This window comes from Ranitomeya variabilis, chromosome 1 (genome assembly GCF_051348905.1).
Source record: "Ranitomeya variabilis isolate aRanVar5 chromosome 1, aRanVar5.hap1, whole genome shotgun sequence".
NCBI classification, from domain to species: Eukaryota; Metazoa; Chordata; class Amphibia; order Anura; family Dendrobatidae; genus Ranitomeya; species Ranitomeya variabilis.
Genome location: NC_135232.1, coordinates 600,657,227 through 600,684,903, shown reverse-complemented (window position 1 = coordinate 600,684,903; position 27,677 = coordinate 600,657,227). Strand labels below are relative to the sequence as shown.

General features: G+C 44.2%; 1 protein-coding gene and 1 long non-coding RNA gene across 4 annotated transcripts in view; both read right to left on the bottom strand.

Annotated features, from left to right (window-relative positions):
• MTMR11 (myotubularin related protein 11) overlaps positions 1 to 2,274 on the bottom strand; it is a 59,283-nt gene extending 57,009 nt beyond the window's left edge. The window contains exon 1 of one of the 3 annotated variants that reach the window (XM_077259073.1): positions 1,886 to 2,274. In XM_077259073.1, the coding sequence (XP_077115188.1) occupies positions 1,886 to 1,942 (57 nt within the window). In that variant the 5' untranslated portion in view covers positions 1,943 to 2,274. The remainder of the gene's footprint in view (positions 1 to 1,885) is intronic. The other 2 variants (XM_077259065.1, XM_077259081.1) reach the window with 2 other exon arrangements.
• A 12,255-nt stretch (positions 2,275 to 14,529) lies between these two features.
• The window catches only part of LOC143808701 (uncharacterized), a 37,261-nt gene continuing 24,113 nt past the window's right edge, over positions 14,530 to 27,677 (bottom strand). Inside the window, exons 2-3 of the long non-coding RNA XR_013222001.1 lie at positions 16,001 to 16,178; positions 14,530 to 15,467 (exon numbers count right to left, since the gene is read on the bottom strand). This is a non-coding gene — a long non-coding RNA (uncharacterized LOC143808701). The remainder of the gene's footprint in view (positions 15,468 to 16,000; positions 16,179 to 27,677) is intronic.

Here is a 27,677-nt window from a genome sequence, read left to right as displayed (position 1 = left end):
ATGCACATTCAGATGAGCCGAGCGTGCATTTGTTCACACACAAATATAAAACGATAAACTGCCTTCAGCTTGGGGAAATTCTGATCAGATCTACCATATTGCTTTTTGTTCCCGGTTCTGAGGATTTTATAGGCCTTTGCTTTGGTGCCGTTTTATGTTCTCAGACATCTCGGCTACAGAATAGACGCAGACAATTACGAGCTTTGTCAATAGAACAAGCAGCATCTTGTTCGCTCACAAACCCGGTACAGTTTTCTTTAGAAGTTTCTGGGTCGGCAAAGTTACTTCCTCCAATAATTCCACTTCTATTATTAGTCCGCAGCTGAATAATGAGTTTTGACAATCATTGCAGCAGGCGACATATTTCATACAGCCTTTGTAAGCCACAACAGTACAGTTCTTAAAGTGGCATTAGACAAGGGGGCAAATGGTCGCTCCACAACTTCCACGTGAAGATTCACTCTGGGTCTTAATACAACTCCCTGCTGTATTGGCATTGACAGAACTGGGAATCTAGTTTTTGGCACTAGTGTCTGGGTTGGCCATAGTTTTTATTTGGCTCTATTTAAAGGGTTAATTCTCATCTTCATAAAAAGGGTATTGTTGGATTGGGCTGGAAAATACAAGCACTTTTGCAATTTACTGCATATTAAAATTGTCCACCGTTCATCAGATATTTACACTTTTCTTTTGTTTAAAGCTGGTTGTCTAAGAGACCGACCACCGCTGCTGTCTGGCTTGTAAGCATCGGGATTAGGAGATAACAGGGGGCTCCAGAGATCCTGGCCAGCTTCAAAATACTGCTTACAATCTGAATAGAAAAGAGCTTACAAGCACTGCACATGTTCTACTGTCTAGCAGCAGTGGTCGGTCTCAAAGGCAACCATCTGTAAACCAAAGAAAAATGTTAGTATCTCAAGAACAGCTGCAAATTTTAATAAGCAGTACATTGCAAAATTGCTTGTAGTTCCATGCACTATCCGACAATATCCTTTTATAAAAATGGAAATTACCCTTTGAAGCCGTGGAAGAGCAGCAGCCGCATAGACCTTTTTGTCAACAGGAAGATTTAGCGACCTAAACGTCGTAGGGTCCCATTTTATAACACCGTGAGTTTTATACAGTCATCCTAAAAAATAAAAAAAAAGTAATTTAACGACCACCACCTGGACAGAGGACACTGTTGTCTCTGTTGGATACATACAGACAGGGGCACAGTCGTGGAGCAAACTGGAGCCCAAAAGGTTCTTTGGCACAAGACTCAAAATCCTTTGAAGCCCTTTTGGAAATTTTATGTTTGGTCCCACAAGCTTGACGTGGTTACGCCTTTGCCTAGGGATACCCCGGACCTTTATTCGTGCTCAGACACAAGGGGCACTGATCCTAACACATAGCCCTCCCTCTAGGGGATCACATATGGGATCCCTGCTCCTGATAGACTTTTTTTGCAACTATCTGTTTCCTAATGAGGAGATTAAAGCCAGACCTATAATTTCCAGTCCCAGGTGGCACAAGTCTGCTCCATCTGCACAGGTGGCCATATATACAGTTACCAATGCTTTATACATGGCAGTATCCAACCCCAAAATGACAGCTATCTTTTATCAGTGCCCATCACGATCCAGTCATAATCGATTAACCCTTCACGTCTGGCAACTTGGCAAAATGGACTGTGACCAAGCAAGGGGAATGGGAGCAGAAACAGATGGGCACAACATGGACCATACAGAAGACATTACAGCACATTGGTGGAGAAGTGAAGAGTCGGGTACAGCCTGTTTCCCCTCCCTGCTCTCCATGGAGGGGGACTGCAGAGATACAATGTTTCCTCTTACTGTAAACAAACACTGGGACTCTGCTGGGCATGGGGGAAGGCTTCACTTACCATGGTCTCTCTGGGGTCCTGCTTCAGGGTGAAGGTGTTCTTGGGTCTGGACAGCATGGTGGCCGGAGGCAGAGGACAACCAGGAATACAGCACTGAGTAGACAGCTGGAGAGTCAGCGCCTCTGTACTGCTCCCATGGTGACAGTATAAAGAGGACTTTGTTCTAGAGCTGAGTCCTGCAGAATAGGTTGGGGCTGGCTAGAAGACCCCCCTGTCCATGTGTGCAGGGCTGCTGGGACTGTGAGGCTGGCAGGGATTCCCCCTGCAGTGTGGGGTGTCAGGCTCAGCCTCTCCTCCTCCTCCTCCTCCTGCTGCAGTGTCTGATCTCCATAGTGAAGCTGACACTGTAGCCACATGTATTCTCAGCCTCTTAAAGGGACAGGGGATGTAAGACTCAGCGCTGTGCGGAGCCGGTAGCCAAGCAGCCTTTTGGACTTTAATAACTCTTTCATTGGCATAGGAAACTTGAGTGTTTCTTATAAGGACTTGAGAAAAAATATATGTATTATTATTTATTTTTTCTTCAAAGTATTACGTCACAGGGGAGGTGCATGGCGTTACAGATTTTCAGCAGACTCATCAGCACACGGAGATTGTGGGAGAATAAACTTTAATTTGGGATATTCATCATCAAAAACATGGCGGATACAGGAAAAGGAAAAAACAGAGGTCATACAACACAGACTAGAGAGGAACCACATGCACATAAGCAATAACGGTTAACACAGCGCCATCTGCTGTCTGCTCAGTACAGTCCCTCTACAGCATAAGTCTGCAGCTATTGTATACTCAAACAAGTGGTTGGTCCTAAATGTTTGGACACCCATAAATAGCAAAGCCCGATCTTGGTGGTATTTGTGGTCTCTTCTCCACAATGACACTAACAGGGATCATGGATACAGGAGTGAGATGTGGCTTGTCATCCCTGCTACTCTTTTCTATAAGTGTTCTGTGAGTCCCTGACCCTGGGGTCTTAGCTGTCAGATCAAATCCCTCAATAGGGGCTTCCAGCGCTCATCATGGACCTTGTCTGGTGGCTTGTTGGACCTACTTTGCCCAAGACTTTCATCCAGAGGGGGTAGTCTCAGATCTTATTGGCGCTGACTGACAGAGCTTGATTGATCTTATGATACCAGTAAAAATCAGGGTGATTCATAAGAAAAGTGTCATTATCTTGTATTCTGGAGCTAAATAGAAAGGCCCAAATCATTTTTTCTTCCGAATTTCCATACTTTTGGATAACCTTTTACTGTCACTATATACGGTACATGGTTATTACCGCCACATTATCAGTGAATTGAAAAGATCACCATGTAATATATATTTTTTCCCTCTGGAAAGGAGAATTACACCACTTAATTACTGGCTGTGTTCAGTAGACGGAAGTAATTCCTCATTTAGCTCTCTACAAACGCGTTCTGATGAGTTAATAGGAAATCTTGAGCTAGGAATGTGGAGTTTGCCCGCTGCCATTAGGCTGATGCAGATTCGGAGGACTTTGGTCTTTTTGTGGTCACACAATAACAATACATTCCTGACGGTTCACGGCGACTGGGCGAAAGGAATCTCACGGAAAGAAACGAAGGTCTAACCCTATGAATTATATCTCTCCTCCTGGATGGCTCATTGTGAGATTCCCAAATACAAAACCAGAAAATTCATGCAAATTTGACCTTGAGACTTTGTGGCCACCACCTTTTTTTTGTACATGTGCCTCGCAGGTGGAGAATATATATAAAAAAGCTAATTATATAGCAGGGTTTTGCATTGGGCATATGATGGCATCGGCTTTGAGTTTACCATGGTTTGATGGGCAGTCATTACTCTGGTGATTAAGGCTTATGTGCCTGCCCCTTCTTTGCCAGTGATTGGCCTATCTTTCACCTGGTATCCAAGTTACTTTATTTAAAACTTTTTTTTAGCCCTTGGGACCCTCTTGGCCACTGGATCCAATCTTGTGCCACATGGCTTTGTTGGACCAAGGCCCCCCTTGCTTCCATTTATTAAAGAGCTTGACCACCTTGGACAGTGATTGGGCCATTTTCCACCTGGTAGTAACTTATTTTGTGTCCAAGTTACTTTTTTTTTTAGCCCTTGGGACTATTTCGTCTACTGGATCCAATCTAATGCCCAGCAGCTTTCTTGGCCCAAGGCTCTGACTTCTACCAGTTAAGGAGCCTGCTCCTAATTCTTCTCCGTGACCACATATTTTGTGTCCATTCTTTACCTCTTTGGGACTCTCTTGTCCACTGGATCCAATATGGCAGTGGTACTCAGCTGTTTTATTGGTCCAAGGCTCAAATAATAATAATAATCTTTATTTATATAGCGCCAACATAGTGTGCACGCTTTACAATTCATAGGTTCATATACAACAGTCATTTGAAACATAGTTAATGATGGTCCAACAATAACTAAAGCAAAACTAATGACGACCCTGCTCGTGAGAGTTTACAATCTACAATGAGGTGGGGGTGACACACAGTACAGAGGCTTATTTACAATGCTGGTCCAGCCATCTTGAGGAAATGGGGGGTAGATAAAGGCTGCATGAGCTCGTCACCAGCCAATAGTTGTAGTGCTTTTGTGTGCGGTGGAGTTTGATGGGGATTTATGTTCAGAGAAATAGTGAACGGGCTATGTACTGTATCAAAGGACTTTGATTAGGGAATGTGATAGGCCTCCTTAAACAGATGTGTTTTTAGGGAGCGCCTAAAACTGGGAGGTACGGATTAGTGCAGAGGTTAGTTGAAAGTGGCTTGTGGAGCATATAGCATGGGTAGGCCAATAAACAGAAATGAAGGAGGAGATGTAGGGAGGTGCCGCACTGTGGAGAGCTTTGTGGGTGAGAACAAGCCGTTTAAATTGTATCCGAGAATGTATCTCACTTCCTTTAAATAAGAAGAATGTCTTTTGTGGACAGTGATTGTCCCATCTTCTGCCTGGTGACATCTCATTTTGTGCCCAAGTTGCTTTATTTTGCTTTTGGGAATCTCTTGTCCAATCTGGTGCCCAATGGTCTTGTTGAACCAAGGCACTTCCACTTACGTAGCTGCCCTTTGCAGGCTTCCAGGTGACCACTGGTTTTGTGTCCTATCCTATGTTACTCTTCAACAGCCCATCTTATCCTAGATGATCACTCGTTTTGTTCCTAAGTTATTTTTTGGCTTGTTTTTTCGACTTTTTGTCCAATCTGCTGCCCATTGGTTTGTTGGCCCTAGTCCCTTACTTCCACTGCTCAAGGTTCCTGCTCCATGTAGAGATGCAAGTGACCACTCGTATGTAAACCACAGTAACTTTTTGATGGCCCATCTTCTTCCAGGTTACCACTCATTTTGTTCCTCTAGTTATTTTTTTTTTTAAGCTCTTGGAACTGTCTTGTTTACTAGGTTCAATCTGATGCCAAATGCCCCTGGATCATGTGGCCACCAGTTTGTGACTCTATACCTGCTGTGGCTTGTAATTGGTTAATGTACCTTCTTATTTGCGACGATGTTAATCCCTTGCAGAGCTGAAGATATATTGGACCAGATGAAGCTTCTTGTCCCTGTAGTCCTCTCTTAGGTTTGGACAGGATGGAGCTCTGTGTGAGGGCTTCTGCACATCAGCTGGAAATTGCACCCCTGCCAAGGCTAGACAGATGCACTCTAGGCAGCTGTCTCTTCTGTCGGACACTCATCAGATCTGGATGCACCATAGTCATTCTTTGACTAAAAATGGAATACGAGATATTGTTCCTATTTGTGTAACGTGTAAAGAGACTTTTTGGCCAGGCAGGGCTCCCTGGGAACAGTATCCTACTCGACACTAAGGAGGGGCAAAAACCACCTAACAGCTGGCTGTGGAAGTACGCTGATCTATGGGAAGCTGTTATAATATGATTAGGGGCAACAAAAAGTAAGATTTCACAGATCCATAATGGTCCTCATCTAACAAAGGGTACAGAAGACATTGCGTCAGAGAGCGGTCACCTATGTGGTGGTGGCACACCGAGAATAGGTACAACCTGGAATCTGACACTCATAGGCGTCCGTATCCCATGGTATTATGGAGCTTCACAACACTCAGGTGCACATCTATTATTTAGGGTTAGTGACAGTCCCATAGTGTCATCATATATTGTGTATTGAAACCAGCAGATCTTCTAGAATGATAGAATTAAGATGATTTAATTATAGCTGTGGCTGATCTCTTACAAAGGTACCTAACAAGTTCAGTAACTTTTCAAATGCTTCACTTTTTTCCTACCTGTTTGCTACCCTCATCACCCATCACTTTTTCTACTATTTCTAGGAATCTTATGCTGTGTAATTTGCCATCCACTTTTTTGAGTGAGTTGTTCATCTTAATCAGCATTCTTCCAGCACCTTAGGTGCTGGAACTTCCTTTCCATAATTCCCCAGTTGAATTGTTCCCAACATTGTCCAACTGTTTGTCTGCCCTGCACTGAAAGCCTTTCTCTCAGCTGATACTGTATGGAGCTTGACAAAAAGGAGAAGGTGCAAAGAGCCACCCTCAATTTCTGTAGAGAGTCTAAGACCCTACTGTACTTTTTCTAGCGAGACCAAGACTAGCCTCTGCTTCCTGCAGAGTGACACAGACCAATCACAGCCCTTCCTTGTCTGTGATTGGTCAAAGCCTTCGCTGAAGAAGTACGCAAGTTCCGCCCCACAGACTCATTTACACAGAACCGCACCCCTCTGACTCTTCCTCTCCTATGTATGATTGTTGGGGAATTGAGTCACTGGGAGACATAAGCAGGGGGACCTGTGCCACCAGATTAATGGTCATGTACACAACCAACCTGTTTAACCCTTTAGAATCTGATCAGGTTTCCAATATTTTCCCCCCTGCTGTATAGTGCTCCATTTAGCAAGTTATTGTCTAATGCTCGGTGACCATAACTCTACGTCTGTGCTACAATCTATAATCGAAACTGATGTCGGTGCACCCTTGGAACACAAGGGTTAATAGGTTATGACAATAACGAGCCGACAACAACGAGTTCCTTGGAGCATTTGCCAATTTCTACCAGGGAGGACCGGGAGCATGCACACAGGCTGCAGATCCGTTCTGGCTGCCATACTGCTGAGGAAGGGCTCAGGCCTGAGCCTGGCCTGTACAGAAGTCATCTGGAAGAAATCAGGTAATATAATAAGAAGCAGGGTGCACTCAAGCCGTATATAGGAGTTAATTAAGGGCGTGCAGAGCCAAGTCCAATATAGTGTAACTGAGACGAAGGGAAGAATGGACTACAAAACGGCTCGCACAACCATATATATTATGAAAATACAAAAATGTTTATTCAAAACACCACAACACAACAAGTAAAAACATTAAAAACACAACATTTTGTGTAAATCACCCACATGTATTTGTATATATCCAAACAGGAGAAAAAAAATCCCCAAATATCTGTATCACAGGTATAATGTCACGGACTCAATTAAAGAACAGGTATAATACCTCAAAATGTCATAGCGGCGGCTATAGAGCCCCCATAGACATACTCATGTGTAATGGCGAAAGCACCCCTAGGCTAGAGTCTGGATGAGTATAAAAACAGTCATAGGGTATAGATTCATAAGTTTTAAAGGGTGGTACAACACCAAATAGTCAGTCTCTAAAGCTGAGTAGCGGAGCAAACAAGAATCATCACCCAAACCTCAATAAACCATGAGGTCTTACATGAGAGTCAGAGTCAGATGTCCGGCATGTGGATACAGGAAGGTCGGGTGATAGGCAGACACCCCACGCGTATCGCCGCCGCAGCGGCTTCGTCCCCTGATCTATCTAATCATACCCTGTGTGATACTGTCTGCTGAGCCGTGTATCTAATCATACCCTGTGTGATACTGTCTGCTGAGCAGTGTATCTAATCCTATCCTGTGTGATACTGGCTGCTGAGCCATGTATCTAATCCTATCCTGTGTAATACTATCTGCTGAGCTTTGTATCTAATCCTATCCTGTGTGATACTGTCTGCTGAACTGTGTATCTAATCCTATCCTGTGTGATACTGACTGCTGAGCTGTGTCTCTAATCCCATCATGTGTGATACTGTCTGCTGAACTGTGCATCTAATCCTATCCTGTGTGATACTGTCTACTGAGCCGTGTATCTAATCTTACCCTGTGTGATGCTGACTGCTGAACTGTGTATCTAATCCTATCCTGTGTGATACTGTCTGCTGAGATGTGTATCTAATCCTACCATGTGTGATACTGTCTGCTGAGCCGTGTATCTAATCATACCCTGTGTGATACTGTCTGCTGAGCCGTGTATCTAATCCTATCCTGTGTGATACTGTCTGCTGAGCTGTGTATCTAATCCTATCCTTTGTAATACTGAGCTGTGTTTCTAATCCTATCCTGTGTCATACTATCTGCTGAGCTGTGTATCTAATCCTATCCTATGTGATACTGTCTGCTGAGCTGTGTATCTAATCCCATCGTGTGTGATACTGTCTGCTGAAGTGTGTATCTAATCCTACCCTGTGTGATACTGTCAGCTGAGCCGTGTATCTAATCCTATCCTGTGTGATACTGTCTGCTGAGCCCTGTACCTAATCCTATCCTGTGTGATACTGTCTGCTGAGCTGTGTACCTAATCCTACCCTGTGTGATACTGGCTGCTGAGCTGTGTATCTAATCCTATCCTGTGTGATACTGTCTGCTGAGCCGTGTATCTAATCTTACCCTGTGTGATACTGACTGCTGAGCTGAGTATCTAATCCCATTATGTTTGATATTGTCTGCCGAGCTGTGTATCTAAACCCATACTGTATGATAATGACTGTGGGGCTGGTTTACTTCATCCCATCCTGTGTGATACTGTCTGCGTGGCTGCTGTATCTCATCCCATCCTGTGTGATACTGACTGTGGGGCTGTGTATCTCATCCCTTCCTGGGTGATAGTGTCCGCAGGGCTGTGTATCTCATCCCATACTGTATGATACTGACTGCTGGTCTGTGTATCTAATCTCATCCTGTGTGATGCTGTTTGTGGGGCTTGTGTATCTCATCCCATCCTGTGTGGTGCTGACTACTTGGCTGTGTATCTCTGGAGGACGGCTGGCACTTGCAGTGCGGTGATCACCTCTGTGTGGTCACTATGTGCTGTGACACCGGAGCTGCTCTGTAACACTGTCCGCTGACTCCCCACAGTGGGGCCTGATGACCTCGTCATGTCGCCCACTCCTGCCCCTCCGCGTGGTGACTTTTTCCCATGAGTCACCCCATAGCTGAGCTTTTCCGTAACCTAGTTTGTGAACGGTTAATGTGGTGATGACACGGGGTCCCCCACATGACTGTAGCGAGAATTATGCAACATCACATCTGGACGATTTTATGATGTTTGTGTCTACGGCTCAAATTCTCCTCAGAGGATCCGGGATTTATTACCCTGCAGTGCAAAGTTTCTGCACAAAACTTATTGGGCTTCCCATGGTGGCCCCGGCCACTGTACGGCCCAGCGTCTAGTGGTTCCCTCCATGAGGTAGGACCCTTTTACAGGGTTTAAAGGCAAACCATGACGTACAACTTAGTGCTTCTCACAAAATTAGAATATCATCAAAAAAGTTAATTTATTTCAGTTCTTCAATACAAAAAGTTAAACTCATATATTATATAGAGTCATTACAGAGTGATCTATTTCACGTGTTTATTTCTGTTAATGTTGATGATTATGGCTTACAGCCATTGAAAAGCCAAAAGTCATCATCTCAGTAAATTAGAATAATTAACAAAAACACCTGCAAAGGCTTCCTAAGCGTTCAAAAAGGTCCCTTAGCCTGTTTCAGTAGGTTCCACAATCATGGAGAAGACTGCTGACTTGACAGATGTCCAGAAGGAAGTCGGGATAACCGCAGCCTTGGAAGAATTGTTAAGAAAAGGCCATTCAAAATTTGGGGGAGATTCACAAGGAGTGGACTGCTGCTGGAGTCATTGCTTCAAGAGCCACCACACACAGACGTATCCAGGAGATGGGCTACAAGTGTCACATTCCTTGTGTCAAGCCACTCATGACCGATAGACAATGCCAGAAGCCTCTTACCTGGGCCAAGGAGAAAAAGAACTGGACTGTTGCTCAGTGGCCCAAGGTGTTTTCAGATCAGAGTAAACTTTGCATTTAATTTGGAAACCAAGGTCCCAGAGTCTGGGGGAAGAGTGGAGAGGCCACAATCCAAGCTGCATGAGGTCTAGTGTGAAGTTTCCACAATCAGTGATGGTTTGGGGAGCCATGTCTTCTGCTGGTGTAGATCCACTGTGTTTTATCAAGAGCACTTCATGCTTCCCTTTGCCGACAAGCTTTTTGGAGATGGAAATTTCATTCTCCAGCAGGACTTGGCACCTGTCCACACTGCCTAAAGTGGCAATACCTGGTTTACCAGCAACAGTATTACTGTGCTTGATTGGACAGCAAACTCACCTGACGTTAACCCCATAGAGAATCCATAGCTCCCAACCGTCCCTCATTGTGCGGGATTGTCCCGGATTTCATGCTGTGCCCCGCTGTCCAGCGCAGGACGCTGTGGTCCCGGACACAGAGCAGGAGAAACTCGGCCACGCCCCCTTTTGTTAGGCCACGCCCCTTCCCCTGTATGTTCCTGAGTCTCCCAGCGTCACCGTTCAGAGAGGGGGAGAGAGAGCCGGGGACACTTGTAGTTTGAGGTATGTAACAGCAGAGCCTGGGTGCAATGTAAGCAGCTGCCAGCAGACCAGTGTGGACTGCTGACAATGCCTGCTAGTATAAATCGTGCGTGGAATGAGTCTGGGGCTGAGCAGGGAGGGATGGACACTCACAGCCTCCCTGTTTGCCTCGGCTGCTCAGAGCTCACAGATCGATGACTCACTGACACTCCAGTCAGTGCATTTCAGAGGAGGAGAGGGTGACAACGCTATTGTGGCTGCTTTTTTTCCCCATGCAAAAAAGGGCAAAGCCAAAGCCCCTGTGACAGTCTGACACTATCATCATGTGCTATAATGAGACAGCAAATCATGGCACAATTAAGGTGTGTGTGCGAGGTGTATTTAGAGGAGCCGTGTGTGTGAGGTGTACAGAATGGAGCCGTGTCTGTGCGAGGTGTATGGAGAGGAGCCATGTGTGCAAAGTGTAAGGAGCGCAGCCGCGTGTGTAGGAGTAGCTATGTGTGGCCATTATATGGTACGAAGTATGTGCAGCCAATATACAGTATGGAGCATCATGTGCGGACATTATACAGTATGGAGCATCATGTGCGGTCATTATACAGTATGGAGCATCAAGTGTGGCCATTATACAGTATGGAGCATCATGTGTGGTCATTATACAGTATGGAGCATCATGTGTGGTCATTATACAGTATGGAGCATCATGTGCAGTCATTATACAGTATGGAGCGTCATGTGTGGTCATTATACAGTATGGAGCATCATATGTGGCCATTATACAGTATGGAGCATCATGTGCGGTCATTATACAGTATGGAGCATCATGTGCGGTCATTATACAGTATGGAGCATCATGTGCAGCCAGTATACAGTATGGAGCATCATGTGCGGCCATTATACAGTATGGAGCATCATGTGCAGCCAGTATACAGTATGGAGCATCATGTGTGGTCATCGTACAGTATGGAGCATCATGTGTGGCCATTATACAGTATGGAGCATCATGTGTGGTCATTATACAGTATGGAGCATCATATGTGGCCATTATACAGTATGGAGCATCATGTGTGGTCATTATACAGTATGGAGCATCATATGTGGCCATTATACAGTATGGAGCATCATGTGTGGCCATTATACAGTATGGAGCATCATGTGTGGTCATTATACAGTATGGAGCATCATGTGCAGCCAGTATACAGTATGGAGCATCATATGTGGCCATTATACAGTATGGAGCATCATGTGCAGCCAGTATACAGTATGGAGCATCATGTGTGGTCATCGTACAGTATGGAGCATCATGTGTGGCCATTATACAGTATGGAGCATCATATGTGGTCATTATACAGTATGGAGCATCATATGTGGCCATTATACAGTATGGAGCATCATGTGCAGTCATTATACAGTATGGAGCATCATGTGTGGTCATTATACAGTATGGGGCATCATGTGTGGTCATTATACAGTATGGAGCATCATGTGCGGTCATTATACAGTATGGAGCATCATATGTGGCCATTATACAGTATGGAGCACTGTGTGGCCATTATACAGTATGGAGCATCATATGTGGCCATTATACAGTATGGAGCATCATGTGCGGCCATTATACAGTATGGAGCACTGTGTGGCCATTATACGGTATGGAGCATCATGTGCAGTCATTATACAGTATGGAGCATCATGTGTGGTCATTATACAGTATGGGGCATCATGTGTGGTCATTATACAGTATGGAGCATCATGTGCGGTCATTATACAGTATGGAGCACTGTGTGGCCATTATACAGTATGGAGCACTGTGTGACCATTATACAGTATGGAGCATCATATGTGGTCATTATACAGTATGGGGCATCATGTGTGGTCATTATACAGTATGGAGCATCATGTGCGGTCATTATACAGTATGGAGCATCATATGCGGTCATTATACAGTATGGAGCATCATATGTGGTCATTATACAGTATGGGGCATCATGTGTGGTCATTATACAGTATGGAGCATCATGTGCGGTCATTATACAGTATGGAGCATCATGTGTGGCCATTATACAGTATGGAGCATCATATGTGGTCATTATACAGTATGGAGCATCATGTGCGGTCATTATACAGTATGGAGCATCATGTGCGGTCATTATACAGTATGGAGCATCATGTGCAGTCATTATACCGTATGGAGCATCATGTGCAGCCAGTATACAGTATGGAGCATCATGTGCGGCCATTATACAGTATGGAGCATCATGTGGCCATTATACAGTATGGAGCATCATGTGCAGTCATTATACAGTATGGAGCATCATGTGTGGCCATTATACAGTATGGAGCATCATGTGTGGCCATAGTTTTTTTGTTTATAATTATTGTATATGAAACAGTGTGATCAGCAGTGCTGAATGGGTGTGGTTGGGACGTGGATATGGGTGTGGCTAATTATGAATGGGTGTGGTCAGAGGCGTGGCCTAAAATTTGCCGCAAACTTTGTCCCTCTTTCCCATCTTCAAAAGTTGGGAGGTATGGAGAATCTATGGAGTATTGTCAGGAGGAAGATGAGAGACACCAGACCCAACAATGCAGACAAACTGAAGGCTGCTATCAAAGCAACCTGGGCTTCCATAACACCTCAGCAGTGCCACAGGTTGATCGCCTCCATGCCATGCCGCATTGATGCAGTAAATGATGCAAAATGAGCCCCCACCAAGCATTGAGTGCATTTACTTAACATACATTTCAGTAAGCCAACAATTCGGATTTTAAAATCCTTTTTCAAGCTGGTGTTATAAAGTATTCTAATTTACTGAGATAATGACTTTTGGGTTTTCATTTGCTGTAAGCCATAATCATCAACATTAACAGAAATAGACCCTTGAAATAAATAATTATGTTTGTAATGACTCCATATAATATAGGAGTTTCACTTTTTGTATTGAAGAACTAAAATAAATTAACTTTTTGATGATATTCTAATTTAGTGAGAAGCACCTGCATTTGCCAAACCAAACCTCTACATTGAAGTTGTCCTCCTATAAACCTTCTGGGAAGGCCCAGGTGTGTGCTATGTGCCAATTACGCACAACTAGTGATCTGGGCAGTACGTTACTGTTAATAGGCAGGCTGTAATCCAGGGTGACTAATATGCCAAAAAGAGAGTCTTTTGTCTCCCAAATAGCTCCTGAAATCCCTCCAACGAGCATGAAGTGTGAAGCCAGACGCTAAGGAGGCAAAGTGCTGCAGTCGAGCTCTGTTACCTGTCTTCTGGTACATGCGTAGGGCGCAGGTGAAGCCCAGGCATGTGCACCAAACCTCAGATTGCATGTCAAGATGGCTGGACACTTGCCTCTTTCTTATCCGAGTCCTGCACAGGTGCAACACCCTCTCCTAGGACATATTCGATGCACACTGTCCAGAGAGGCAGGATATCTAGAGCTAATTTGGGAGTGGTGGCAGTTTAGTGCAACAAATCCATGTGACGAGTTCCCTTTAGATCTCGATCAAAGGGAAATGGTAGTTCTTCATGGTTCTGCCAGTCCATGTTGAGAATGGTTGCTTATATAATCACCAGCCCTGTAGTAAAGGTCTCAAGGTGAACCTTCATGTGTAAGGACAGCTCCCAATAAGGTACTTATTACTCAAATTCAGTCATCCAGAAGGTCCCAGTTCACAGAACGTTCTCCTGATGAAACAATGCTTTTCTAACACTTCCTGTTTTCAATCACGAAACTTACATAATTCTGAATAATACTTTTCCAAACCACTTTCCACCAGCATCACCGCCCTCCCAGCTCTGCAAAATAATCACAGCAATAAAAATGGAGACTGAGGAAAAAGATGAAGAAAACCTTCAGCAAGGAGATAAAGACAATACATCCAAGGTCTGCGCTCCACAAATACCAGGTCTCATGTTGTCCTGCTCCCACTACCTGGGCAATAATAAATCTAGTAAACAGTAAATCTAGACTTTTTCACATAAAATTCCTTTAATTCGGCAACATTTTTCAGTTGACTCGTGCATGACTTGATTTATAGGGGACAAAATTCAGAGCAATGGGTGACAATCGGCTGATTGAAGGGCCATGTCACTCCGAGTGCTTCATCTCCTCCATCTTTATTGGGAGACCTTCCTTTAGTTACTAAAGTATAGTACATTAATCATCGCATATGTGACTGAAGGACCACAGCACTCCAAGTGCTCCATCTACTCCATCTTTATTGGTAGACCCTACTTTAGTACATTAATCATTGCATATGTGACTGAAGGACCACGGCATGCCAAGTGCTCCATCTCCTCCATCTTTATTGGGAGACCTTTCCTAGTAGATTAATCATTGCATATGTGACTGAAGGACCACGGCACTCCAAGTGCTCCATCTCCTCCATTTTATTGGGAGACAATCTTCTAGTACATTAATCATTGCACATGTGACTGAACGGCCACTGTACTCCAAGTGTTCCATCTCCTCCATCTTTTTTGGGAGATCTTCCTCTAGTAAATTAATCATTTCATAAGTGACTTGATTTAGGGAGGTTCTCCAGGACTACAAAATTGAGGGCCATCGGTTGAGATTCCTGACCATCATCTGATGGCCTAACCATGGGTTCAGGGGATGTTTGGTTGCCATCATACTTGTCCCATCCTTCACATATAATCTCTTATGGCTGGTGAAACATTGATCAGTCTTGATGGATGGGAGTTCATTTAGATTTTTTGGATTGTTTTCACGCTCGTACGTCTTCACAGTTTTGGGTGGGAATTTCCTTGGAAACTGTTAAACCAATGTACAAACTTGTTACTAATCTACTGAGCAGTCATCTCCTCTGCCAAAGCCACTCTCCATGAAAAGACGGTTCTTAGGTGGAATGTCAGCTCTGGGGTCCAGGAACACTTTGTGTGCGCTGAGGATTTTCTTCCCTCCTCTCAGCTAGAAAAAGCAAAAACATCTATTGAAGCCACGTGAATCTCTGGATGGAATAAGAAACAGTTGTTTTTCCCATCAGAGAGCTGCAAAGTAGAAGCAGCTGGGAGATAGCAGGGTGAAGTCACCATCATCCCAACAGAAAAATTAATCCTGCAGAGTGTGGCCAGCTCCGTGCACTTGGCTGACAGGCCACAGGGAGAATAAAGTCTGAAGAAAGAAACAGACGGCTAGGAATTTGGCATCAACATACTTGGCCAGTAGCATGGGTCAAGGGCCAAGATACTTTATTTTGATTATGAAAGTGGCCGCCACATGCAGGACTGGGTTTATTATATTACACGCACGCACACACACACACACACACACACACACACACACACACACACACACACACACACACACACACACACACACACACACACACACACACACACACACACACACACTCTCTCTCTCTCTCTCTCTCTCTCTCTCTCTCTCGCACACGCACACGCACACACTCCAATCTGGGCTGTAAAAATGCCACATTTACTTACTGAAAAGAGACGGGTGGGGTCTGTCTGTTACAGTCATCATATGTGAAGTATAATAGTAGCTACAGTGAGGAAAATAAGTATTTGATACTCTGCCGATTGTGCAACTTTTCCCACCTACACAGAATAGAGAGGTCTGTAATTTTTATCGTAGGTACACTTCACCTGTGAGAGACAGAATCTAAAAATTAAAAAAAAAGAAAATCACATTGTATAATTTTTGCATAATTAAATTTCATTTTTTTGCATGTAAAAAGTATTTGATCACCTACCAACCAGCAAGAATTCTGGCTCTCACAGACCTGTTTTTCTTTAAGAAGCCTCCTACTCTGCACTCATTACCTGTATTAATTGCACCTGTAAACTCACTGTTGTATAAAAGACATCTGTCCACACACTCAGATGAATCACACTCCAACCTCTCCACCATGGCCAAGACCTGCACAAGGTTGGGATGAGCTATATAGGACAATGGGCAAGCATCTTAGTCAGAAGGCAACAACTGTTGGCACAATTATTAGAAAAAGGAAGAAACACATGATGACGGTCAATCTTTCTTGGTCTGGGACTCGATGCAAGATCTCGCCTCGTGGGCTAAGTTTTATTCTGAGAAATGTCAGGAATCAGCCCAGAACTGCAGGGGAGGACATTGAGCAGTATTCTAGTAGTTATATTCTTGTACATAGGTGCAGTATTATAGTAGTTATATTCTTGTACATAGGGGCAGTGTTGTGAATTTGGATTCTGGGCTCCCCCGGTGGCCGCTTTTGGAATTGGACTTGTCATCCTCTTTCCTGTTTCACCTGGTTCCATCAGTAGTGGGTGTCGCTATTTAAGCTCATTTCTCTGGTGGTTTCTTGCCGGTCAACAATGTTATCTGATGCCTCTCAGTGCTTGTTCCTGCTTCTGACAACTACTAGATAAGTTGGACTTTTGTCCATGTTTCATTTTGCCTATTTGTTCCAGTTCACAGCTGAAGTTTTGTTACTGTGTCTGGAAAGCTCTCGTTGATCAGGGATTGCTACTCTGGCGTTATGAGTTAATGCCAGAGTTTAAGGTAATCTCTGGATGGTGTTTTGTTAGTGTTTTTCTGCTGACCATGAAAGTATACTATCTGTCTTCTGCTATCTAGTAAGCGGACCTCAAATTTGCTAAGACTATTTTCCTGCTGCGTTTGTTGTTTCATCTGAACTCACCGTCATTATATGTGGGGGGCTATTGTCTTCTTTGGAATATTTCTCTAGAGGTGAGCCAGGTCTTATATTTCCCTCTGCTAGCTATTTAGGTCTTAGGCCAGAGCTGGGCATCTAGCAATAAATAGGAAATGCTACCTGGCTATTTCTAGTTGCGCGGCAGGCTTAGTTCATGGTCAGTATAGTTCCATCTTCCGAGAGCTTGTCCCTCTATAGGCTTGCTATGATCTCTGCCCGCAGAGATCATGACAGTTTGACCGGCCAGTTAAAGTGTTAAAGACCCAGGTTGAGAATGGAGAGTTATTAGAAGTCTGCTGGAATTTTTTTTTTTTTTTTTTTTTTTTTTTTTCCTCCAGTTTGCCTTGCTGCAGTCTTTTTTCTCTCTCTCCTCCTAATCTCTGTATTGCTCTGTGTGCACCTGACGATAATGGATCTTCAGAGTGTAACTGCGGGTTTGAATAATCTCATCACGAAAGTACAAAATTTACAAGATTTTGTGGTACATGCTCCAGTATCTGAGCCGAGAATTCCTTTGCCGGAGTTCTTCACAGGGAATAGAGCTAGCTTCCAGAATTTCCGAAATAATTGTAAGCTTTATTTGTCCCTGAAGTCTCGTTCAGCTGGAGACCCTGCTCAGCAGGTTAGGATTGTGATTTCCTTGCTCAGGGGTGACCCTCAAGATTGGGCCTTCTCATTGCCAGCAGGGGATCCTGCGTTGCGCGATGTGGATGCGTTTTTTCTGGCCTTGGGCTTGCTTTATGAGGAACCTCATTTGGAACTTCAGGCAGAAAAAACTTTGATGGCACTATCTCAGGGGCAAGACGAAGCTGAGGTTTACTGCCAAAAATTCCGTAAATGGTCTGTGCTTACTCAGTGGAATGAGTGCGCCTTGGCGGCAACTTTCAGAGAAGGTCTCTCTGATGCCGTTAAGGATGTTATGGTGGGGTTCCCTGTGCCTGCAGGTCTGAATGAGTCCATGACAATGGCTATTCAGATTGATAGGCGTCTGCGGGAGCGCAAACCGGTGCACCATCTGGCGGTGTCTATGGAAAAGACGCCAGAAAGTATGCAGTGTGATAGAATTCTGTCCAGGAGCGAGCGACAGAATTTTAGACGGAAGAATGGATTGTGCTTCTATTGTGGGGATTCTACTCATGTTATATCAGCATGCTCTAGGCGTACAAAGAAGCTTGATAAGTCTGTTTCCATTGGCACCATTCAGTCTAAGTTTATTTTGTCTGTAACCCTGATTTGCTCTTTGTCATCCATTGCCACGGACGCCTATGTTGACTCTGGCGCCGCTCTGAGTCTTATGGATTGGTCCTTTGCCAATCGTTGTGGTTTTGATTTAGAGCCTTTGGAGACTCTTATTCCTCTGAAGGGGATTGACTCCACCCCATTGGCTAATAATAAACCGCAATACTGGACACAAGTAACCATGCGTATCAATCCGGATCACCAGGAGATTATTCGTTTCCTGGTGCTGTATAATTTACATGACGATTTGGTACTGGGATTGCCATGGTTGCAGTCTCACAATCCAGTCTTGGACTGGAGAGCAATGTCTGTGTTGAGCTGGGGATGTAAGGGTATTCATGGGGACTTACCTTTGGTTTCTATTTCGTCGTCCATTCCCTCTGAAGTCCCTGAGTTCCTCTCTGATTATCAAGACGTCTTTGACGAACCCAAGCTTGGGTCGTTACCTCCGCACCGTGAGTGCGATTGTGCCATAGATTTGATACCGGGTTGCAAATATCCAAAGGGTCGTTTGTTTAATCTGTCTGTGCCGGAACATGCTGCTATGCGGGAATATATAAAGGAGTCTTTGGAAAAGGGACATATTCGTCCATCTTCTTCTCCCTTGGGAGCTGGGTTTTTCTTTGTCTCAAAAAAGGACGGCTCTTTGAGACCATGTATTGATTATCGGCTTCTGAATAAGATCACTGTTAAGTACCAATACCCATTGCCATTGCTTACTGATTTGTTTGCTCGTATAGAGGGTGCTAAGTGGTTCTCCAAAATTGATCTTCGTGGGGCGTATAATTTGGTGCGGATCAGGCAGGGGGATGAGTGGAAGACCGCATTTAATACGCCCGAGGGCCACTTTGAGTATTTGGTCATGCCTTTTGGTCTTTCTAATGCCCCTTCAGTTTTCCAGTCTTTTATGCATGATATTTTCCGCGATTTTCTGGATAAATTTATGATAATATATCTGGATGATATTCTGATTTTTTCTGATGACTGGGACTCTCATGTCCAGCAGGTCAGGAGAGTTTTTCAGGTTCTGCGGTCTAATTCTTTATGTGTGAAGGGGTCTAAGTGCGTTTTTGGGGTCCAGAAAATTTCCTTTTTGGGGTATATTTTTTCTCCCTCTTCCATTGAGATGGATCCCGTCAAGGTGCAAGCTATTTGTGACTGGACTCAGCCCTCCTCTCTTAAGGGTCTTCAGAGATTTTTGGGCTTTGCCAACTTTTACCGCCGATTTATTGCTGGTTTTTCGGATGTCGTTAAACCACTGACTGATTTGACCAGACATGGCGCTGATGTTGCTAATTGGTCCCCTCATGCTGTAGAGGCCTTTCAGGAGCTTAAGCACCGTTTTGCCTCTGCCCCTGTGTTACGTCAGCCTGATGTGAATCTGCCTTTTCAGGTTGAGGTTGACGCTTCGGAGATCGGAGCTGGGGCAGTGTTGTCGCAGAAAGGTTCCGACTGCTCCGTCATTAGGCCTTGTGCTTTCTTTTCTCGCAAATTTTCGCCCGCAGAGCGGAATTATGATGTTGGGAATAGGGAGCTTTTGGCCATGAAGTGGGCGTTTGAGGAGTGGCGCCATTGGCTAGAGGGGGCTAAGCATCAGGTGGTGGTATTGACTGACCACAAAAATTTGATTTATCTTGAGACTGCCAGGCGCCTGAATCCTAGACAGGCGCGCTGGTCTTTATTTTTTTCTCGCTTTAATTTTGTGGTGTCATACCTACCGGGTTCTAAGAATGTTAAGGCAGATGCCCTTTCTAGGAGTTTTGACCCGGACTCTCCTGGTAATGCTGAACCCACAGGTATCCTTAGGGAGGGAGTAATTTTGTCGGCCGTTTCTCCTGATCTGCGGCGGTCCTTGCAAGAGTTTCAGGCGGATAGACCGGATCGTTGTCCGCCTGATAGACTGTTTGTTCCGGATGATTGGACCAGTAGAGTCATCTCTGAGGTACATTCTTCTGCATTGGCAGGTCATCCCGGAATTTTTGGTACCAGGGATTTGGTGGCAAGATCCTTCTGGTGGCCTTCCCTGTCACGAGATGTGCGAGTCTTTGTGCAGTCATGTGACATTTGTGCTCGGGCCAAGTCTTGTAGTTCTCGGGCTAGCGGACTGCTGTTGCCCTTGCCTATTCCTAAGAGGCCTTGGACACACATCTCGATGGATTTTATTTCAGATCTGCCTGTTTCCCAGAAGATGTCTGTCATCTGGGTGGTCTGTGACCGTTTCTCTAAAATGGTCCATTTGGTTCCTCTGCCCAAGTTGCCTTCTTCTTCTGAGTTGGTTCCTCTGTTTTTTCAGAATGTTGTCCGATTGCACGGTATTCCTGAGAATATTGTTTCTGACAGAGGTACCCAATTTGTGTCTAGATTTTGGCGGGCATTCTGTGCTAGGATGGGCATAGATTTGTCTTTTTCATCTGCTTTTCACCCTCAGACTAATGGCCAGACCGAGCGGACTAATCAGACCCTGGAGACATATCTGAGGTGTTTTGTCTCTGCTGACCAGGATGATTGGGTTGCTTTTTTGCCATTGGCAGAGTTCGCCCTCAATAATCGGGCCAGCTCTTCCACCTTGGTGTCCCCGTTTTTCTGTAATTCGGGGTTTCACCCTCGATTTTCCTCCGGTCAGGTGGAATCCTCGGATTGTCCTGGAGTGGATGCGGTGGTGGAGAGATTGCATCACATCTGGGGGCAGGTTATGGACAATTTGAAGTTGTCCCAGGAGAAGACTCAGCGTTTTGCCAACCGTCATCGTCGTGTTGGTTCTCGGCTTTGTGTTGGAGATTTGGTGTGGTTGTCTTCTCGTTTTGTCCCTATGAGGGTCTCTTCTCCTAAGTTTAAACCTCGGTTCATCGGCCCTTATAGAATATTGGAGATTCTTAATCCTGTTTCTTTCCGTTTGGACCTCCCTGCGTCCTTTTCCATTCACAACGTTTTTCATCGGTCGTTATTGCGCAGGTATGAGGTACCTGTTGTACCTTCAGTTGAGCCTCCTGCTCCGGTGTTGGTTGAGGGTGAGTTGGAGTACGTTGTGGAGAAAATTTTGGACTCTCGTGTTTCCAGACGGAGACTCCAGTATCTGGTCAACTGGAAGGGTTACGGCCAGGAGGATAATTCTTGGGTCAATGCATCTGATGTTCATGCTTCTGATCTTGTTCGTGCCTTCCATAGGGCTCATCCTGGTCGCCCTGGTGGATCTGGTGAGGGTTCGGTGCCCCCTCCTTGAGGGGGGGGTACTGTTGTGAATTTGGATTCTGGGCTCCCCCGGTGGCCGCTTTTGGAATTGGACTTGTCATCCTCTTTCCTGTTTCACCTGGTTCCATCAGTAGTGGGTGTCGCTATTTAAGCTCATTTCTCTGGTGGTTTCTTGCCGGTCAACAATGTTATCTGATGCCTCTCAGTGCTTGTTCCTGCTTCTGACAACTACTAGATAAGTTGGACTTTTGTCCATGTTTCATTTTGCCTATTTGTTCCAGTTCACAGCTGAAGTTTTGTTACTGTGTCTGGAAAGCTCTCGTTGATCAGGGATTGCTACTCTGGCGTTATGAGTTAATGCCAGAGTTTAAGGTAATCTCTGGATGGTGTTTTGTTAGTGTTTTTCTGCTGACCATGAAAGTATACTATCTGTCTTCTGCTATCTAGTAAGCGGACCTCAAATTTGCTAAGACTATTTTCCTGCTGCGTTTGTTGTTTCATCTGAACTCACCGTCATTATATGTGGGGGGCTATTGTCTTCTTTGGAATATTTCTCTAGAGGTGAGCCAGGTCTTATATTTCCCTCTGCTAGCTATTTAGGTCTTAGGCCAGAGCTGGGCATCTAGCAATAAATAGGAAATGCTACCTGGCTATTTCTAGTTGCGCGGCAGGCTTAGTTCATGGTCAGTATAGTTCCATCTTCCGAGAGCTTGTCCCTCTATAGGCTTGCTATGATCTCTGCCCGCAGAGATCATGACAGGGCAGTATTATAGTAGTTATATTCTTGTACATAGGGGCAGTATTATAGTAGTTATATTCTTGTACATAGGGGGCAGTATTATAGTAGTTATATTCTTGTACATAGGGGGCAGTATTATAGTAGTTATATTCTTGTACATAGGGACCAGTATCATAGTAGTTATATTCTTGTACATAAGGAGCAGTATTATAGTAGTTATATTCTTGTACATAGGGGCAGTATTATAGTAATTATATTCTTGTACATAGGGGCAGTATTATAGTAGTTATATTCTTGTACATAGGGGCAGTATTATAGTAGTTATATTCTTGTACATAGGGGCAGTATTATAGTAGTTATATTCTTGTACATAGGAGCAGTATTATAGTAGTTATATTCTTGTACATAAGGAGCAGTATTATAGTAGTTATATTCTTGTACATAGGGGCAGTATTACACTGGTTAACAGCATTTTTGGTGCCAAAGATATTTAATCGAATTTGGGGTATTTTTGGGGTGCTGATTCTGAATATGTCATCAGTTTTGCCAGATTGGCTCAAGTTTTTGAGATTTTTGGTATCTTATTTATAGCACTTGTTGGTAAATGCGACGCATCATCTCATTAATTTCTTTGGATTAGTACTTGAACTGAGCAGTTCTCAATATAGTTTTGTGTTAATTAGTGTTCTAAAAGTTTGTTCATAGCTTGATTTTTGCACTAACTTTATGTTGTTGTCTGTTTTCCAGTGAAAAGCATGAACTCATCAAGAAGAAGTTGTCTTAACGATCCAGACTCATTCTGTTACATTTGTGGTGAATACACACTGCCAAAACATAGAAGAAACATAACAGACTTCGTAAAAAAAGTGTATTTTGCCTATTTTGGGGTTATGCTTGGGGACCAAGACAAGTTTTGGGCACCACACATAGTGTGCAAAGCATGTATCGAATTATTACGAAAATGGAGCAAAGGACAAAGAAAAAGCTTCAAATTTGGTGTTCCAATGGTGTGGAGAGAGCCAAAAAATCATCATGATGACTGTTATTTCTGTGCAGTGCAAGTGCAAGGATTCAATAAGCATAAGAAACGAAAATGGGAGTAACATGGAATCTGCAAGAAGGCCTGTCCCTCATTGTGAAGATGTGCCTGTACCTGTGTTTACCATAAATAACAGTCATCATGATGATTTTTTGGCTCTCTCCACACCATTGGAACACCAAATTTGAAGCTTTTTCTTTGTCCTTTGCTCCATTTTCGTAATAATTCGATACATGCTTTGCACACTATGTGTGGTGCCCATATTCAGCATATTCAGAATCAGCACCCCAAAAATACCCCAAATTCATTAAAATATTTTGGACACCAGAAAAAAAAATTTTTTTTGTTGACCTGTGTTATAGTAGTTATATTCTTGTATATAGGGGCAGTATTATAGTAGTAATACTATTGTACATAGGAGCAGTATTATAGTAGTTATATTCTCGTATATAGAGGGCAGTATTATAGTAGTTATATTCTAGTACATAGGGGCAGTATTATAGTAGTAATACTATTGTACATAGGAGCAGTATTATAGTAGTTATATTCTTGTACATAGGGGACAGTATTATAGTAGTTCTATTCTTGTACATAGGGAGCAGTATTATAGTACCTATATTCTTGTACATAGAGGGCAGTATTATAGTAGTTATAGTATTGTACATAGGAGCCAGAATTATAGTAGTTATATTCTTGTACATAGAGAGCAGTATTATAGTACCTATATTCTTGTACATAGAGGGCAGTATTATAGTAGTTATATTCTTGTACATAGGAGCCAGAATTATAGTAGTTATATTCTTGTACATAGGGGTCAGTATTATAGTAGTTATATTCTTGTGCATAGGGGCCAGTATTATAGTAGTTATATTCTTGTACATAGGGGCAGTATTATAGTAGTTATATTCTTGTACACAATGAGCAGTAGTATAGTAGTTATATTCTTGTACATAGGAGGCAGTATTATCCTTCTATATTATTTCAAAACACTTTTTTTCGGTGAGTACTTTGTACCTTCAGCAAGAAAATAGCCAAACAAATCACACATCCATGATGATGTGATCACAAAATACATTTTAATCATTAATTTTCATAAAACTGCAGTAAAGAAAAATGACCTGCAGATGGCACCACACTACCCCAAAGCACAATACCACAAGGCTGAAACAAGTCCTAACATTTGCCTTGGGGGCTTTCCAGCTTGCCGAACTCCTTGCCCAGCTGATTTCAGACAGGTACATATAAAATATTTGCTACATATGTGGAAGTAGAATAAAAGTACAACTTTACCTGTTTAAAACTTCAGCTTTAAAACTGAAGATATAAATGAATGCAGCTTAAAAGGGACCGGACAGGTTCAGAACCATCAGATTTTCCATATTATTGGACAGTCATTGAAAAGTCTATCTTCCTTCTAAGGTTGCAGCTTATTGGCGACCTGGAGTCACCTCTGGTTCCAATTAAAAAACTGCAGCGTTGACATAACTCAGATATATACAGTTACGTCCATATATATTTGGACAGAGACAACATTTTTCTAATTTTGGTTATAGACATTACCACAATGAATTTTAAACAAAACAATTCACATGCAGTTGAAGTTCAGACTTTCAGCTTTCATTTCCAATTTTCCGTGAAAAAATATGTTGAGCGCATGCGCAGTGCGCCCGCCGGCCGGCACCCGGCTGATCTTTTGGGTCTCGGCTGCCGGGGGTAGCCGAGACCCCAAAGAACATGATCCGTGTCGGTTTTTACCAACCCCTGTTTTGCAATCGCCGGTAATTAACCATTTACCGGCGACCGCAAAAAGAAAAAAAAAAGCGGCGTGTCATTCTCTGTCCTCTGATGTGATCGTACATCACAGAACAGAGAAATAGGGGGATCGGGGACCCTGTCATACTTACTGGTGTCCCTGGGTCCTCCTGCTTCCCCTCCTGGCCGCCGGCTTCTTCCTCCGGGAAGAAAATGGCGGGCGCATGCACAGTGCACCCGCCGTGATGTGCCGGCCAGCAGAGGAAGATTCTTCTTGTTTTATTTTGGTCACTGTGAGATCCTACCACAGTGATCAAAATAAAAGAAATTGTAAATACCCCCCCCCCCTTTATCACCCGCTTAGTTAGGAAAAAATAATAAAATTAAAAAAATGTATGTATTTCTATTTTCCGGTTAGGGCTAGGGCTAGGGTTAGGTTTAGGGCTAGGGTTAGGATTGGGGCTAAAGTTAGGGTCAGGGTTGGGGTTAAAGTTAGGGCTAGGGTTAGGGTTGGTGCTAAAGTTAGGGTTAGGGTTGGGGCTAAAGTTAGGGTTAGGGTTGCGGCTAAAGTTAGGCTTAGGGCTAGGGTTGGTGCTAAAGTTAGGGTTGGGGCTAAAGTTAGGGTTAGGGCTAGGGTTAGGGTTGGTGCCAAAGTTAGGGTTAAAGTTAGGGTTGGGGCTAAAGTTAGGGTTGGTGCTAAGTTAGGGTTAGGGCTAGGGTTGGGGCTAAAGTTAGGGTTAGGGTTGCGGCTAAAGTTAGGGTTATGGCTAGGGTTGGTGCTAAAGTTAGGGTTGGGGCTAAAGTTAGGGTTAGGGCTAGGGTTAGGGTTGGTGCTAAAGTTAGGGTTAAAGTTAGGGTTGGGGCTAAAGTTAGGGTTGGTGCTAAGTTAGGGTTAGGGCTAGGGTTGGGGCTAAAGTTAGGGTTAGGGTTGGGGTTAACGTTAGGGTTAAGGTTGGGGCTAAAGTTAGGGATGGGTCTAAAGTTAGGGTTAGAGTTGGGATTAGGGTTAGGGTTGTGTTATGACCCCAATGGCGAGGGTCTCAGAGGAACGTGGAAGTCTGCAGAATACAAAAATCCAGCTCATAGGGCAGTGGTAACTGGGTTGACCATATATCTACTCCTAACGCCAACACTAGAAGTAGCCGGGGATCATTCCTACGTTGATTCTAGATGACACGCGCCAGCCGGAGAATCTAGCTACCCCTAGTAGAGGAAAACAAAGACCTTTCTTGCCTCCAGAGAAGGGGACCCCAAAGCTGGATAGAAGCCCCCCACAAATAATGACGGTGAGGTAAGAGGAAATGACAAACACAGAAATGAACCAGGTTTAGCACAGAGAGGCCCGCTTACTGATAGCAGAATAAAGAAAGGTAACTTATATGGTCAACAAAAACCCTATCAAAATCCACACTGGAAATTCAAGAACCCCCGAACCGTCTAACGGTCCGGGGGGAGAACACCAGCCCCCTAGAGCTTCCAGCAAAGGTCAGGATATAGATTAGGAACAAGCTGGACAAAAATACAAAACCAAAACAAATAGCAAAAAGCAAAAGGCAGACTTAGCTGATATAACTGGAACCAGGATCAGTAGACAAGAGCACAGCAGACTAGCTCTGATAACTACGTTGCCAGGCATTGAACTGAAGGTCCAGGGAGCTTATATAGCAACACCCCTAACTAACGACCCAGGTGCGGATAAAAGGAATGACAGAAAAACCAGAGTCAAAAAACTAGTAACCACTAGAGGGAGCAAAAAGCAAATTCACAACAGTACCCCCCCCTTAGTGAGGGGTCACCGAACCCTCACCCCGACCACCAGGGCGATCAGGATGAGCGGCATGAAAGGCGCAAACTAAATCGGCCGCATGAACATCAGAGGCGACCACCCAGGAATTATCCTCCTGACCATAGCCCTTCCACTTGACCAGGTACTGAAGCCTCCGCCTGGAGAGGTGAGAATCCAAGATCTTCTCCACCACGTACTCCAACTCGCCCTCAACCAACACCGGAGCAGGAGGCTCAGCAGAAGGAACTACAGGCACAATGTACCGCCGCAACAAGGACCTATGAAATACATTGTGAATAGCAAACGACACAGGAAGATCCAGACGAAAAGATACAGGATTAAGGATTTCCAATATCTTGTAAGGCCCAATAAAACGAGGTTTAAATTTGGGAGAGGAGACCTTCATAGGAACAAAGCGGGAAGAAAGCCACACCAAATCCCCAACGCGTAGTCGGGGACCCACACCGCGGCGGCGGTTGGCAAAGCGCTGAGCCTTCTCCTGTGACAACTTCAAGTTGTCCACCACATGATTCCAGATCTGCTGCAACCTATCCACCACAGAATCCACCCCAGGACAGTCAGAAGGCTCCACATGACCCGAAGAAAAGCGAGGATGGAAACCAGAGTTGCAGAAAAAAGGCGAAACCAAGGTGGCGGAACTAGCCCGATTATTAAGGGCAAACTCAGCCAACGGCAAGAATGTCACCCAATCGTCCTGATCAGCA